The sequence below is a fragment of the Mustela nigripes genome, chromosome 15 (assembly GCF_022355385.1).
Source record: "Mustela nigripes isolate SB6536 chromosome 15, MUSNIG.SB6536, whole genome shotgun sequence".
In the NCBI taxonomy this organism is placed as follows: domain Eukaryota; kingdom Metazoa; phylum Chordata; class Mammalia; order Carnivora; family Mustelidae; genus Mustela; species Mustela nigripes.
The window spans coordinates 8,715,567-8,729,061 of record NC_081571.1 but is presented as its reverse complement, the minus strand read 5'-3'; the positions used below and the strand labels follow the sequence as shown (position 1 = coordinate 8,729,061).

Here is a 13,495-nt window from a genome sequence, read left to right as displayed (position 1 = left end):
TACGGCATTACCTAGAAACTCCTGAGCAGTTGCAAATAAATTTGGTGATAGAACTTAGTCTCTTCTTGATTCAAACATGGAAATGCTTTAACATATTATAGTTAAGTGTGGATAGTTGCTTTTTGTATGCTTTACCAAATTTCTGAAGTTTTGCTAAGAATTCTATTTTTCTAGAATTTTATTTTAAAGATTTTTACTAATTTTTTTATTGTCTCGATATGATAATGTTTTTTCTTTTTTAATTCATTAATCTATCACCCTTGAGCATCTGTTTTAGAGCATGCTGGTAATACATATTTTCTTTTTCTGGGAAATAATTTGTTCATGTTGTTTGTACATTTTTCTTTTTCTTTCTTTGTTTCTTTTTGTTTGTTTGTTTGTTTTTTTTGCAATTTTCTCCTAATCTGTAGGGTTTGAGCAACTGGGACAGGCCGAGTTTCCTTCGGGAGGGCAGGCACCATTTTGCGGTGTGGTTTCAGTGGCCCCATCTTTTTTTTTTTTTTAAATAAACGTATAATGTATTTTTATCCCCAGGAGTACAGGTCTGTGAATTTCCAGGTTTACATACTTCACAGCACTCACCATAGCACATACCTTCCCCAATGTCCATAACCCCACCCCCCTCTCCCAACCCCCCTCACCCCAGCAACCCTCAGTTTGTTTTGTGAGATTAAGAGCCACTTATGGTTTGTCTCCCTCCCAATCCCATCTTGTTTCATTGATTCTTCTCCTACCCCTTTAACCCCCCATGCTGCATCTCCACTTCCTCATATCAGGGAGATCACATGATAGTTCTCTTTCTCTGATTGACTTATTTTGCTAAGCGTGATACCCTCTAGTTCCATCCATGTCATCGCAAATGGCAAGATTTCATTTCTTTTGATGGCTGCATAGTATTCCATTGTGTATATAGACCACCTCTTCTTTATCCATTCATCTGTTGATGGACATCTAGGTTCTTTCCATAGTTTGGCTATTGTAGACATTGCTGCTATAAACATTTGGGTGCACGTGCCCCTTTGGATCACTACGTTTGTATCTTTAGGGTAAATACCCAGTAGTGCAATTGCTGGGTCATAGGGTAGTTCTATTTTCAACATTTTGAGGAACCTCCATGCTGTTTTCCAGAGAGGTTGCACCAGCTTGCATTCCCACCAACAGTGTAGGAGGGTTCCCCTTTCTCTGCATCCTCACCAGCATCTGTCATTTCCTGACTTGTTAATTTTAACCATTCTGACTGGTATGAGGTGATATCTCATTGTGGTTTTGATTTGTATTTCCCTAATGCCGAGTGATATGGAGCACTTTTTCATGTGTCTGTTGGCCATCTGGATGTCTTCTTTGCAGAAATGTCTGTTCATGTCTTCTGCCCATTTCTTGATTAGATTATTTGTTCTTTGGGTGTTGAGTTTGCTAAGTTCTTTATAGATTCTGGACACTAGTCCTTTATCTGCTATGTCGTTTGCGAATATCTTCTCCCATTCTGTCAGTTGTCTTTTGGTTTTGTTAATTGTTTCCTTTGCTGTGCAAAAGCTTTTGATCTTGATAAAATCCCAATAGTTCATTTTTGCCCTTGCTTCCCTTGCCTTTGGCGATGTTCCTCGGGAGATGTTGCTGCGGTTGAGGTCGAAGAGGTTGCTGCCTGTGTTCTCCTCAAGGATTTTGATGGATTCCTTTCTCACATTGAGGTCCTTCATCCATTTTGAGTCTAATTTTGTGTGTGGTGTAAGGAAATGGTCCAATTTCATTTTTCTGCATTTGGCTGTCCAATTTTTCCAACACCATTTATTGAAGAGATGGTCTTTTTTCCATTGGACATTCCTTCCTGCTTTGTCGAAGAATAGTTGACCATATCGTTGAGGGTCTATTTCTGGCCTTGCTATTCTGTTCCATTGATCTATGTGTCTGTTTTTGTGCCAGTCTCATGCTGTCTTGATGATGACAGGTTTGTAATAGAACCTGAAGTCCAGAATTGTGATGCCACCAACTTTGGCTTTCTTTTTCAATATTCCTTTGGCTATTCAAAGTCTTTTCTGGTTCCATATAAATTTTAGAATTATTTGTTCCATTTCTTTGAAAAAGATGGATGGTACTTTGATAGGAATTGCATTAAATATGTAGATTGCTTTAGGTAGCATAGACAATTTCACAATATTTGTTCTTCCAATCCAGGAGCATGGAACATTTTTCCATTTCTTTGTGTCTTCCTCAATTTCTTTCATGAGTACTTTATAGCTTTCTGAATATAGATTCTTAGCCTCTTTGGTTAGGTTTATTCCTAGGTATCTTATAGTTTTGGGTGCAATTGTAAATGGGATTGACTTCTTAATTTCTGTTTCTTCTGTCTTGTTGTTGGTGTAGAGAAATGCAACTGATTTCTGTGCATTGATTTTATATCCTGACACTTTACTGAATTCCTGTATAAGTTCTAGCAGTTTTGAAGTGGAGTCTTTTGGGTTTTCCACATATAGTATCATATCATCTGCGAAGAGTGATAGTTTGACTTCTTCCTTGTCAATTTGGATGCCTTTAATTTCCTTTTGTTGTCTGATTGCTGAGGCTAGGACCTCTAGTACTATGTTGAATAGCAGTGGTGATAATGGGCATCCCTGCCGTGTTCCTGACCTTAGCGGAAAAGCTTTCAGTTTTTCTCCATTGAGAATGATATTTGTGGTGGGTTTTTCATAGGTGGCTTTGATAATATTGAGGTATGTGCCCTCTATCCCTACACTTTGAAGAGTTTTGATCAGGAAGGGATGCTGTACTTTGTCAAATGCTTTTTCAGCATCTATTGAGAGTATCATATGGTTCTTGTTCTTTCATTTATTAATGTGTTGTATCACATTGATTGATTTGCAGATCTTGAACCAAGCTTGCAGCCCTGGAATAAATCCCACTTGGTCGTGGTGAATAATCCTTTTAATGTATTGTTGAATCCTATTGACTAGTATTTTGGTGAGAATTTTCGCATCTGTGTTCATCAAGGATATTGGTCTGTAGTTCTCTTTTTTGATGGGATCGTTTTCTGGTTTTGGGATCAAGTTGATGCTGGCCTCATAAAATGAGTTTGGAAGTTTTCCTTCCATTTCTATTTGTTGGAACAGTTTCAGGAGAATAGGAATTAGTTTTTCTTCAAATGTTTGGTAGAATTCCCCTGGGAAGCCATCTGGCCCTGAGCTTTTGTTTGTTGGGAGATTTTTGATGACTGTTTCAATCTCCTTACTGGTTATGGGTCTGTTCAGTCTTTCTATTTCTTCCTGGTTCAGTTGTGGTAATTTATATTTCTCTAGGAATGCATCCGTTTCTTCCAGATTGTCAAATTTGTTGGCGTAGAGTTGCTCAAAGTATGTTCTTATAATTGTTTGTATTTCTTTGGTGTTAGTTGTGATCTTTCCTCTGTCATTCATGATTTTATTTTTTTGGGTCCTTTCTCTTTTCTTTTGGATAAGTTTGGCCAGGGGTTTATCAATCTTATTAATTCTTTCAAAGAACCAGCTCCTAGTTTTGTTGATTTGTTCTATTGTTTTTTTGGTTTCTATTTCATTGATTTCTGCTCTGATCTTTATGATTTCTCTTCTCCTGCTGGGTTTAGGATTTCTTTCTTGTTCTTTCTCTAGCTCCTTTAGGTGTAGGGCTAGGTTGTGTACCTGAGACCTTTCTTGTTTCTTGAGAAAGGCTTGTTTTGCTATATATTTTCCTTTCATGACTGCCTTTGCTGTGTCCCACAGATTTTGATCCGTTGTGTTTTCATTATCATTTGTTTCCATGAATTTTTTCAATTCTTCTTTAATTTCCTGGTTGACCACTCATTCTTCAGAAGGATGCTGTTTAGTCTCCATGTATTTGGGTTCTTTTCAAACTTCCTTTTGTGGTTGAGTTCTAGCTTTAGAGCATTGTTGTCTGAAAATATGCAGGGAATGATCCCAATCTTTTGATACCGGTTGAGTCCTGATTTAGGACCGAGGATGTGATCTATTCTGGAGAATGTTCCATGTGCACTAGAGAAGAATGTGTATTCTGTTGCTTTGGGATGAAATGTTCTGAATATATCTGTGATGTCCATCTGGTCCAGTGTGTCGTTTAAGGCCTTTATTTCCTTGCTGATCTTTTGCTTGGATGATCTGTCCATTTCAGTGAGGGGAGTGTTAAAGTCCCCTACTATTATTGTATTATTGTTGATGTGTTTCTTTGATTTCGTTATTAATTGGTTTATATAGTTGGCTGCTCCCACGTTAGGGGCATAGATATTTAAAATTGTTAGATCTTCTTGTTGGACAGATCCTTTGAGTATGATAGAATGTCCTTCTTCACCTCTTATTATAGTCTTTGGCTTAAAATCTAATTGCTCTAAGGATTGCCACTCCTGCTTTCTTCTGATGTCCATTAGGATGGTAAATTGTTTTCCACCCCTCACTTTAAATCTGGAGGTGTCTTCAGGGCTGAAATGAGTTTCTTGTAGGCAACATATAGATGGGTTTTGTTTTTTTATCCATTCTGATACCCTGTGTCTTTTGATTGGGGCATTTAGCTCATGAACATTCAGGGTAACTATTGAGAGATATGAATTTAGTGCCATTGTATTGCCTGTAAGGGGACTGTTACTGTATATTGCCTCTGTTCCTTTCTGATCTACTAATTTTAGGCTTCTCTTTGCTTAGAGGACCCCTTTCAATATTTTCTGTAGAGCTGGTTTGGTGTTTGCAAATTCTTTTAGTTGTTGTTTGTCCTGGAAGCTTTTTATCTCTCCTATTTTCAATGATAGCCTAGCTGGATATAGTATTCTTGGCTGCATGTTTTTCTCGTTTAGTGCTCTGAATATATCATGCCAGTTCTTTCTGGCCTTCCAGGTCTCTGTGGATAAGTCTGCTGCCATTCTAATATTTTTTATCATTGTATGTTACAGACTTCTTTTCCCGGGCTGCTTTCAGGATTTTCTCTTTGTCACTAAGACTTGTATATTTTACTATTAGGTGACGGGGTGTGGACCTATTCTTGTTGATTTTGAGGGGGGTTCTCTGCACCTCCTGGATTTTGATGCTTGTTCCTTTTGCCATATTAAGGAAATTCTCTCCAATAGTTCTCTCCAATACACCTTCTTCTCCCCTCTTTCTTTCTTTTTTTTTTTCTGGAATTCCAATTATTCTAATGTTGTTTTGTCTTATGGTGTCACTTATCTCTCAAATTCTCCCCTCGTGGTCCAGTAGCTGTTTGTCCCTCTTTTGCTCAGCTTCTTTATTCTCTGTCATTTGGTCTTCTGTATTTCTAATTCTTTCTTCTACCTCATTTATCCTAGCCGTGAGAGCCTCCATTTTTGATTGCACCTCATTAATAGCTTTTTTGATTTCAACTTGGTTAGATTTTAGTTCTTTTATTTCTCCACAAAAGGCTTTTATGTCTCCCGAGAGGGTTTCTCTAATATCTTCCATGCCTTTTTCAAGCCTGGCTAAAACCTTGAGAATTGTCATTCTGAACTCTAGATCTGACATATGACTAGTGTCTGTATTGATTAGATCCCCAGCCGTCGGTACTGCCTCTCTTCATTTTGTCCAGATAAGAGTATATGAAGGAGCAAGTAAAATACTAAAAGGGTGGCAAAAACCCCAGGAAAATATGCTTTTACCAAATCAGAAGAGACCCCAAATCGTGGGGGAGGGGGGGAAAGGGGATAAAAAGAAGTTCAGGAAAAAAAAAGAAAGAATTATAAAAAGAAAATGAATAAAGAAAAAATATAAAGCAGAAAAAATATATATATATTAGATAAACTCGTTAAAAAACATTAAAAAATAAAAGGGTAAAAGTTAAAAGAAATTTAGCAGCAGAAGAAAAAAATTGAAAAAAAAAACCAAATTAAATTAACTGCAAGACTAATGAATCATAGGGAGAAAGCCATGAATTCAGTGCTTTGCTTTCTCCTTCTCTGGAATTCTGCCGCTCTCCTTGGTATTGAAACTGTACTCCTTGGTAGGTGAACTTGGTCCTGGCTGGATTTCTTATTGATCTTCTGGGGGAGGGGTCTGTTGTAGTGATTCTCAAGTGTCTTTGCCTGAGGCGGAATTGCATCGTCCTTACCAGGGGCCAGGCTGAGTTATCCGCTCAGGTTCGGTTTCGGGAACTTTTGTTCCCTGAATTTTTTCCGTAGAATTCTGGAGGATGGGAATGAAAATGTTGGCCTCCCAGTCTCTAATCCAGAGGAGCCGAGAGCTCGGGTTCCCACTCCTCAGTGTGCCCCCAGAGGACAGCACCCAATAACTCCCGTCTCCCTGGCCTCTAGCCGTCTCTGAGCTCACGTAGGCTGTGACTGGTTCAAGGTAACCCTGAGCTTAGAGCTCACTCTTCAGCTCTGTCTCTGTATCCAGCTTTCCCATTCTAATACCTGCAAGCTCTGTGACACTCAGACACCCCTGATCCTTTTGTGACCCTGCGCGTCCTGGGGCCAAGCTGACCCCATGTGGGCTTCACCCCGGTTTAGCCTCTGGAGCGATGTCCCTCAGTGGAATAGACTTTTAAAAGTCCCGATTTTTTGCTCCTTGCTCTGCTACTTGTCAGGAGCCAGCCCTTCCCCTCCACAGTCTATCTTCCTGTCACTTTGGATTCACTTCTATGCCAGTCCTACCATTCAAAAAGTGGTTGATTTTCTGTTTCTAGAATTGCTGTTCTTTTTCTCTTCTATCTCCCATTGGATTTGTAGGTGTTTCCAGTGTTTAGATAAGCTATCTAGCTGATCTCCTACTACCTGATGTAGCCTCAGCCTGCCACTTCTCCACCATCTTGATTCCTCTGTTTGTTCATTTTTCTATTGGGATATTTATGTTTTTGTTGGTTTATAGGATTTCTTTACATATTTTTCATACTAATTCTTTATGAGTTATATGTATTATAAATATCTAGAAGACATTGACCCTGTTGATAACTTGCTCTTGTACTTCTGTAAAGCATCTTTTGATTAACAGAAGTGCATCTCAAACTGTTTCAGTGTAGGTTTTTGAGTCTCAAAATTTCCAAGACATTGCATGCTTGAAAATATTTGCATTAAACTTTCATATTTGTATTTGGGAAGATATAACATTCTAAGTTTACAGGTCTTTTATTTAGATAATTAAAAATAAAAATTCACTGTCTTCCTATATCTTGTATTGCTGTTTAAAAGACCCATGACAATTTGGTTCTTGTTCTCCTGAAGATGATCCACGTTTTCTCTCTGGAAAGTTGAGATAATCTTATTGCAATGAGATGTTCTCTAGATCAGTGTTTCTCCAAGCTTGATCCCTGGACCAGCACTGTCAGCATTCTTTTGGTAATGCAAATTCTAGTGACCCACCCCAGACCTACTGAATTAAAAAATCTTGGGGGCAACTCTCAGCAATCTGTATTTTAAAGACTTCCAGATGAATCTGATGCAAGCATATCAGGTGATACATGGAATCAGTATTGTTAGATCCTTGCTACTCTAAGCATGGTCCAGAGTTCAACATCATTAGTCATAGATGTATCAAACATGATATGATGTTTGGTTAAATTGACTAAGCTTTCAAAAATGTTGTTTTTCTATAGAGATGATGAGAATGTAACATTCCTACTTCTTTCAACCTTATTAAAATTATTTGAAAAATGCTGGGGTGGAAAAGTTTTCTAACAAAGTTTATGTTTAAGTTTTATGTACATTGTTTATTATCTGATATATGCAGTACAGTTTTAGACTCTGATTTTCTTAATTTGCTCTTAAGAACCACTAGAGACATTGAACTTTGCTATTAAGATTAAATTTTCATTATTTTTTAACTTTGACTTTATCTTACAGGCTTTGTCAGAAACTTCTGAAATGCAAACAGAAAAACAATTGTCAAGCCTATCTGGAAAAATAGAATGTGAAGGACCTAATCGTCATTTCAACACCTTTGTTGGAACGTTGTATCTAAATGATAAAAGGTATCATCTTTCACATCTCAAACATTTTTTTAAAATGGAAAATAAAGTGTGGCAGTTTTTGTTCTCTTGGTTGATAACATTTTAAACCTTTATACTTTTTCGTTTTTTACTTGATGTTGAAATACCTGAGGTGTCAATATATTGTTTAAAAAAAAAAGGAATTCTTAAGTAAGGGAGGAAAGTGTATGGCATTTTCTTAATTGGTATATTTGCAAATGTAAAGACTAGAGAAGTTGTTGGTCCAAGTTCCCTTCGAGGACAAGCACTTAGCACATCCCTTGTGGTGAATTAGTGGAAAGAAAAAGGTTTTGAAATTCATCCAAGAAGAAGAGCCACTAAGGTTTCTGTTTGATAATGAAGGATTTTTTTCCTAATTTCTACCCCACTTAGCTTCCATTTAAGACTTTTACAGAAACATCTTTGATATAGTAAGTTGGCTGTGCTGGAGGGGAGGAGGACAGGTAAATATGGCCGACTGAGTTTCCTTTGTGTGCTCTGAATGCCCACGTGTAATCTTTTCTGCAGATTACCAAGTCAGCACCCAGGTACTTATTCCTCCACCTAATCTTCCTGACAATAAGTTTTATAGTCACCCTACATACAAGAGATATTTTCTCTCTAAAAGTTTAGTCGACATACTTCTGAGTTACTGAGAAATGGATGCTAAAACATTGGTTTTTCATGCTCTTTTAGAAAGAGGTATTTCCTATGAAGACACAAATGTTTTTATTGCTCTTTACCCCTAAAGTTGAACTTGACAGAAAGAAATATACGTAAGGTGAAAACTTACACTTGCTTTATATTGTGAAAAGAAAAGGAAAATCTTTTTTGGCTTACTTATAACTGCTCTTCTTTATTTTTAGCCCTGTTCCAATTGGACCAGATCAGGTCTTGCTAAGAGGTACACAACTTAAAAATACTCAGTGGATCCTTGGCATAGTTGTTTACACTGGATTTGAAACCAAATTCATGCAGGTAAAATAACTTGTGAAGTAGTATTGCCTCTAGATTAGTATTTATCTCTTGAATTTAGGAAGATTATTTCTGGGAGCACCTCAGTAGCTCAGTTGGTTAAGTGTCTGCCTTTGGCTCAGGTCATGGTCCCAGGGTCCTGGGATCAAGTCCCACAACAGGCTCCCTGCTCAACAGGGAGTTAGCTTCTCCTCTGTTCCTCCTCCTGCTCAAGCTCTCTCAAGTAAATACATAAAATCTTTTTTTTTTTAAGGAAGATTATTTCTGTTTATTAACCTGAACATCGAAGGGAGGTCCATATTTCTTTTTCTTTCTTTTTTTTTTTAAATTTCTTTTCAGCGCAACAGTATTCATTGTTTTTGCACCACACCCGGTGCTCCATGCAATCTGTGCCCTCTAATACCCACCACCTGGTTCCCCCAACCTCCCCCTCACCGTCCCTTCAAAATCCTCAGATCGTTTTTCAGAGTCCATAGTCTCTCATGGTTCACCTCCCCTTCCAATTTCCCTCAACTCCCTTCTCTCCATCTCCCCTTGTGGGAGGTCCATATTTCATTTTAGTCTATATGGCTCCAATTTATAGTAAGATTATTTTGGCCAAAATGACATTAAAAGTTCTGTGTGAATTCCTTCTCTTATGTACCATTCCTCTCAATCATTTTTTTTCTTTTTTTAATTCTATAATGAGCAAATATCTAATAATATGTATACAGACACATAAATGTACAGAAAACATTTAATGTTGGCAAAAATGGTACCAATCTGTACAGACTATTATGTGAATTGATATTTAAAACTTAAAATTACATTCTATATTAACATAGGGAGAGGCACCAGGGTGGCTCAGTCGGTTGAGGCTTGGACTCTTGATTTCAGCTCAGGTTCTGATCTCAAGGAGGGATTGAGCCCTGCATGGTGCTCCATGCTTAGAGCAGAGTTTGCTTAAACTTCTCTCTCCCTCTCCCTCTGCCCCTCCTCCCACCTGTGTGCTCTCTCTCTCTCTGTCTCAGATAAAAAAATAAATCTTTAACATGTGGAAATGATATAGTTACCTTAGAGAGTCTAGGGGAGAGAAACTATTATAAATATTGCTGCAGTGAACATGGATAGTTGCTTATTTATTTTATTTTATTTTTATTTTTACAGAAGATAAATCTCTAACATTGAAATTGTTGAAACAAAAGGCAGCATGTTTTTTGGAAGTTTTTATTTAAATTCCAGCTGGAGGGAGATGGGTGGGGAATGGGTTTACTAGGTGATGGAGATTAAGGAGGGTACTTGTTGTGATGAGCACCAGGTGTTGTGAGGAAGTGTTGAATCACAAAATCATATGCCTGAAAGTCAATTGCCATCTTTGTTTGGGAGTAGGAACTTCTTGCATGTTTATTATTCATGAGAACTTGACAGTAGGTCTACCCATTATACTATCTGCTAAAATGCAACATTTGGCTTTGACTATTCCTTCTATAAATATCTCTTTAGTACCAATGTAATGCCAGATGCTATGCTAAGACCTTGGGATCTAGTATACCTATTGCTTGTCCTTGAGTTTCTTGCAGTGTGTGAAGGAAGACAGTCGAGGTAACATAATAACAAGAGGTCCCTCAGGAGCGGTGAGTGTAGGACATTCCATGTCTACATAAGAGCTCCATCCAGCATGATGTTGAGGCTGCTGTGGGGAAGTAGCATGTAAAGCAAGTTCAGAAAGAAGGGAGGCATGTAGGACAGAACCAGGCCAAGAATTGGCATGTGTCCAAGGGCCATGTGGGCACTGCAACTCAGGATGACTGTTGTATAAATGGCAGAGAGAGAAGGCATGGAATGGTGACAGATGAGTCTGAGGAAAGTTGGAAGCTATATCACTGAGACCTGGGTACATTTTCTTGCAAAGCTATGACTGGTGACACTCCACTCTGTTTGTTTCCCAATTTCTTGCCTCACTTTTCTTCTTCCTCACTTTCCTCCTGCCCTGGCATTGTACCCTGCAACAATGCATTAATGGGTAAGATTTCCTTATACTCTGTATACTAGGAGCCCCAGACTAAGACAGTGATGCGAACATACTCTATCTCCAACTAGAAGTTTGTGTTTAGGCAGGGAACCAAGGGAAACATAGAACACACAGAATCATGATCCACAGTTCATTTGTAAAATGGCGACCCTCAAACAGTATCAAATGATCATGCTGTCTTAATTGTACACCTGGTAATACAACACTGCATCTCAGATTTAAATGTCTACTGTTCATGTAAGAAGCCCACTCCATTATCTTCACAGTGTGGCTTGTCTGTGGTGCAGCTCATGAGAAAGTATGTCCTTCTCTATGTTCTGTGAATGTAAATCATTGCAGAAGTTTATTATACATGTTGATTTTGTTGTTTTGGAATAACAGAAATCTCAAAGAGGGCTTTTCCATGACTTTAGGAAAGAAAAAACTAGTAAATGTCAATATGTCCTTACTGAAAGATTTTAAGTACAATACCCTTAGTTGAAAACTGTTCTATATTGTACAACATTTGAAGAAATAACTTACACAGGTCAGCAAAAGAGAAGGAATGACATGATTGTTTTGGAGATATTATAAGTGTATATGAGCATAGATATATGTATATATATATATATATATATATATACATATATATATAAATTATGTGCACACACACACGGATGTTCTCTAATAATAAGCTTAATACAGTTAAACCTAGGATTTAAAGAAAATCTTGTTCCTGTGCTTTGTAAAAAAGTTGACTAATTGATAGTAATCATATTTTCATAACTTGTAGACTTTGAGGATGTTTCTACATTAAGAAAATGTAGAAATGGTAAACTTAACCTGGCAAAGTGTGATTGAAAAGTTAAATATATCTATCTCTCTATCTATATACACACAGATATATATGTCAATTATGTATGTTATATATTAAAAAATTTAATATACACATATTTGCTAATATTTCAGTAGACCTCTGCAGACAATTTTAAGAAATTTACCGGCAAATCTGAAATGCTAATAGAAAATTATTTGAAACTGTCACTGTATCCCTAACCCAGAGCTTTGGTTTCCAATATGCATGTCAGAGCAGTTATTATATTGGTAAAATCTTGAATATTTTCCCAATAGACTCAGATGAAAGGTTATCTTTCAGTGGTTTTTAAATAAACCAGAAATAATTCAAGAACTATAAATAGGAAAGCCAATAAATTACTATGGTCTTTTGATCTTTTCTGTTGTTGTGAGGGGAGATCTGTACAGATCACCTAGACTGATTTACCATATTTGATTTCTTTTAAAACCCTAGAACTCTGGGGTCATCATCTGTGTGAATATGTTCTTTGTTAAATTAGTAAAAAAGCTTTAAGGACCAAAGCGGAAAGCCATGTCATTCAAAAATATGGCACACTTTTAGTCTTCTTAGTTATTTGACAAAAAAAAGTGTTCTACTTTTCAACTGTTGGGATTTTTTTTTTTTTACCTCTTTTTGCCATCAAAGTACTCATGCATTATAATTCCTTTGATTGTTTTTCATTCTTTTTGATGTGTGTGCATGTGCCATTATGCAGAATTCTATCAAATTGCCTCTCAAGAGATCAAATGTTGAGAAGGTGACCAATGTGCAAATCCTGGTGTTGTTCTTGCTGCTCCTGGCCATGTCCTTGGTGAGCTGTGTAGGGGCCATACTCTGGAATGAATGGTATGGAGAAGGCATTTGGTACATCAGGATGAAGGGTAAGTGTACAAGGGTAGTAAGAAGATACCATTTTGGGGGTTGTAATGCTGTACCCCTAAGGATTAATGAGTTTAGAAAAAATATTTCCTTCTTGAGATTGTTCTGCCAGTTCCACATAATTTTGGCAGTCCAGAATAAAGAAGAGGGAGGAGTCAAGGCAGAAGAATGAGACTGTGAGCCAGACAGACAAGGCCTGCATTTTTGCCTCTGCCATTTAGTCACCAGGAGAAGGTGGACAAGGTCTTTTACTTCTCTAAGCATGTCCTTCCTCATTTGAAAATGGCCATAATATCCACCTCACTGGGTTGTACAGTACTCTATGGACAATGAATGATGCCAAGAAAATGAGGACAAGGGACCCTGAAGGGATGTCAGTGGTTACATTGACTAGAAGATCAGTAAAAGATTTAAAAGTAAACTGATCCTCGGCATTAAAATTCAGTCTTTTTTTGACTTCTATCTTTCCATGTTTTCATAATTAACCATTATACATCTTTCTGCCTTTTCTCTATCAGCTGAGGATTTTAAATTTTTAAACTTCCGTTGAGAGGATCTGATTGGGAACATCTTAAAAATAAGGAAGCATGGAGTACTGGGTGTGGTGCAAAAATAATGAATACTGTTATGCTAAAAATAAATAAAAAATAAATTTAAAAAAAAAGAAGCTAAGAGAAATACTTTGTACATTTGATTAAAAAAATCAAAGATCCATTCATTTTTTCTTTTTGTGAAGTCTTTTTTTTTTTTTTTAATAAACATATATTTTTATCCCCAAGGGTACAGGTCTGTGAATCACCAGGCTTACACACTTCACAGCACTCACCAAAGCACATACCCTCCCCAATGTCCATAATACCACCCCCTTCTCC

At 37.3% G+C, this 13,495-nt stretch overlaps 1 protein-coding gene across 1 annotated transcript in view; it reads left to right on the top strand.

The window, feature by feature from the left end:
- The window catches only part of LOC132002948 (phospholipid-transporting ATPase IB-like), a 247,455-nt gene that overhangs the window by 36,674 nt on the left and 197,286 nt on the right, over positions 1-13,495 (top strand). Inside the window, exons 9-11 of the mRNA XM_059378234.1 lie at positions 7,799-7,926; positions 8,790-8,901; positions 12,460-12,625. Coding sequence (XP_059234217.1) covers positions 7,799-7,926; positions 8,790-8,901; positions 12,460-12,625 — 406 coding nt within the window. The remainder of the gene's footprint in view (positions 1-7,798; positions 7,927-8,789; positions 8,902-12,459; positions 12,626-13,495) is intronic.